At 33.8% G+C, this 1787-nt stretch overlaps 1 protein-coding gene across 1 annotated transcript in view; it reads right to left on the reverse strand.

Annotated features, from left to right (window-relative positions):
* Positions 1 to 411: 411 nt before the first annotated feature.
* LOC108743229 overlaps positions 412 to 1787 on the reverse strand; it is a 13844-nt gene continuing 12468 nt past the window's right edge. Inside the window, exons 10-14 of the mRNA XM_025978019.1 lie at positions 1524 to 1610; positions 1323 to 1457; positions 982 to 1256; positions 643 to 923; positions 412 to 576 (exon numbers count right to left, since the gene is read on the reverse strand). Coding sequence (XP_025833804.1) covers positions 473 to 576; positions 643 to 923; positions 982 to 1256; positions 1323 to 1457; positions 1524 to 1610 — 882 coding nt within the window. The 3' untranslated portion in view covers positions 412 to 472. The remainder of the gene's footprint in view (positions 577 to 642; positions 924 to 981; positions 1257 to 1322; positions 1458 to 1523; positions 1611 to 1787) is intronic.

The raw sequence follows: 1787 nt of genomic DNA on the forward strand, positions 1-1787 counted from the left end.
TAATCTAGTACAAATCGCGAGAAAATAATAGTTTTCACTTTTTGAGAATTTGTCAATTTTACAAAATATTGTTGATTTTCTCCTTTTAAAGTTTTGTGCAGTTACATTTTTTATCGCGTATTTGGCAACATACGAAAAACAGAAGTGGTGTAATGTAAGTTGCATAAGTAAAAGGTAAATTCCTTTATTAAAAATAAATTCATTATATTAAAAAATACTGTACAGTGCGGAACAACATATGTGGTACTCATATTTTTGATTTTAGTGTGCATATTGTTTTTCATAGAATCTTAAATTATAACTTAAATGGAAAAGTTCAAGTTTCACGGTTCACTTATTGCTTGATGTTTTAAGGTAAGAATTTTAAAAATACTTGAAACAATTATTTTATTTTTCTTTATTCTCAAAATATATTAGGAACAGTTTTCGTACATTTGGTATAAAATCGCACTCAACGTTTCTACTTCGTATCTTATGGTACAAAATTATAAATAAATATTAAAAATAAATAGGCGAGTGTGCATAATTTAAGTGTTGGCCTAGACGAATTAGAATTTTCGTAATATCTGGACTTTACTGAAAATTAACATATTATGTAAATACATTTTTGATTTATTACAAATCTAATTAATTTAAACTTACCCGGTTCATTTGGATCTCTCCGTCCACATTGTTTGTAAGATAATTTGCTCTTTCGTTTTGTATTTATATATCCCGGTATATATAAGCTCGGAGCTTCTAATCTACCAATTGTTATCAGTCTATTAAAATCTTGTTCCAATTTGTTGGCAATTGGCCCTTTGAAATGTAAAAGAAGCTGAACACAAGCGTCATGATGTAAATATTTGGTTTTTCGCGAATCCACGTTCAACATCCATTCGGGTATTCCCATCACTGCGCGTATATTTTCGATAAACTGTGCCCTATAAAAACATAATTTATCAATTTAAAAAGGAGATGCACCCCATGGGTTATATTTACAGAACGAATCGAGGTGGTTTTTCAATATTGGCGTATTTGATGATGTCATAATCCGGCTCTATGTTAGCACAAGCGTACTTTAGATGATTTTTATTGGGACTCATTATAACTATGGATCTTCCTATTGCGGTAACGTCTCCTTCTAGTGGAAAATTCGAATCTACCAAAACCACCCTGTTCAGACCTATATCTATCGTTCCTAAACGGGCTGAAAGGTCTCCTACATAACATCGTAGAGGATTTTTGGGACCGCATTCTTGACGATAGAGTTCTTCCTGAAATTATCAATTAGCATTAGTTACAAGACACCCCCACCCCCCGATTTTCATTATTATGCGTACGTTTAGTGGATCCGCCAATTGAGTGTAGAAAGGGTTCCACACATAGCCTCCTGCAACACATCTTGTTGCTTGAGTTTTAACTGCTGCGTCCACTCCAACGGGATTTACAAAGATTGCCCAGTTATGGTCCCTGGTCTACAGATAACATATGTCATTTTATTTTCTAATTAATCATTTAGTTTTTGTTGTATTCATACTCACTATGTTTCGGTCATTCACACCTGGATGTCTCAATTTTATTTCTATTACTGTGTCACTTTTACTGCCATCATTATAAATTAGTTGTTTCTGAAACATATTTTTGGTCGAATGAAATAATTCGAAGTGGTCCGGTATTCTGTCGAAACTGCCAGACGCGGATCGCGATTTCGATCTTTTTGGATCTCATCAGCGCTTCGCAGACAGCTCCGACAGAACACAGACCAACTTTTACCTGCTGTCTTAACAGCGCGTTTTAGAAAATAC

The sequence above is a fragment of the Agrilus planipennis genome, unplaced genomic scaffold, assembly GCF_000699045.2.
Source record: "Agrilus planipennis isolate EAB-ADULT unplaced genomic scaffold, Apla_2.0 scaffold195, whole genome shotgun sequence".
In the NCBI taxonomy this organism is placed as follows: domain Eukaryota; kingdom Metazoa; phylum Arthropoda; class Insecta; order Coleoptera; family Buprestidae; genus Agrilus; species Agrilus planipennis.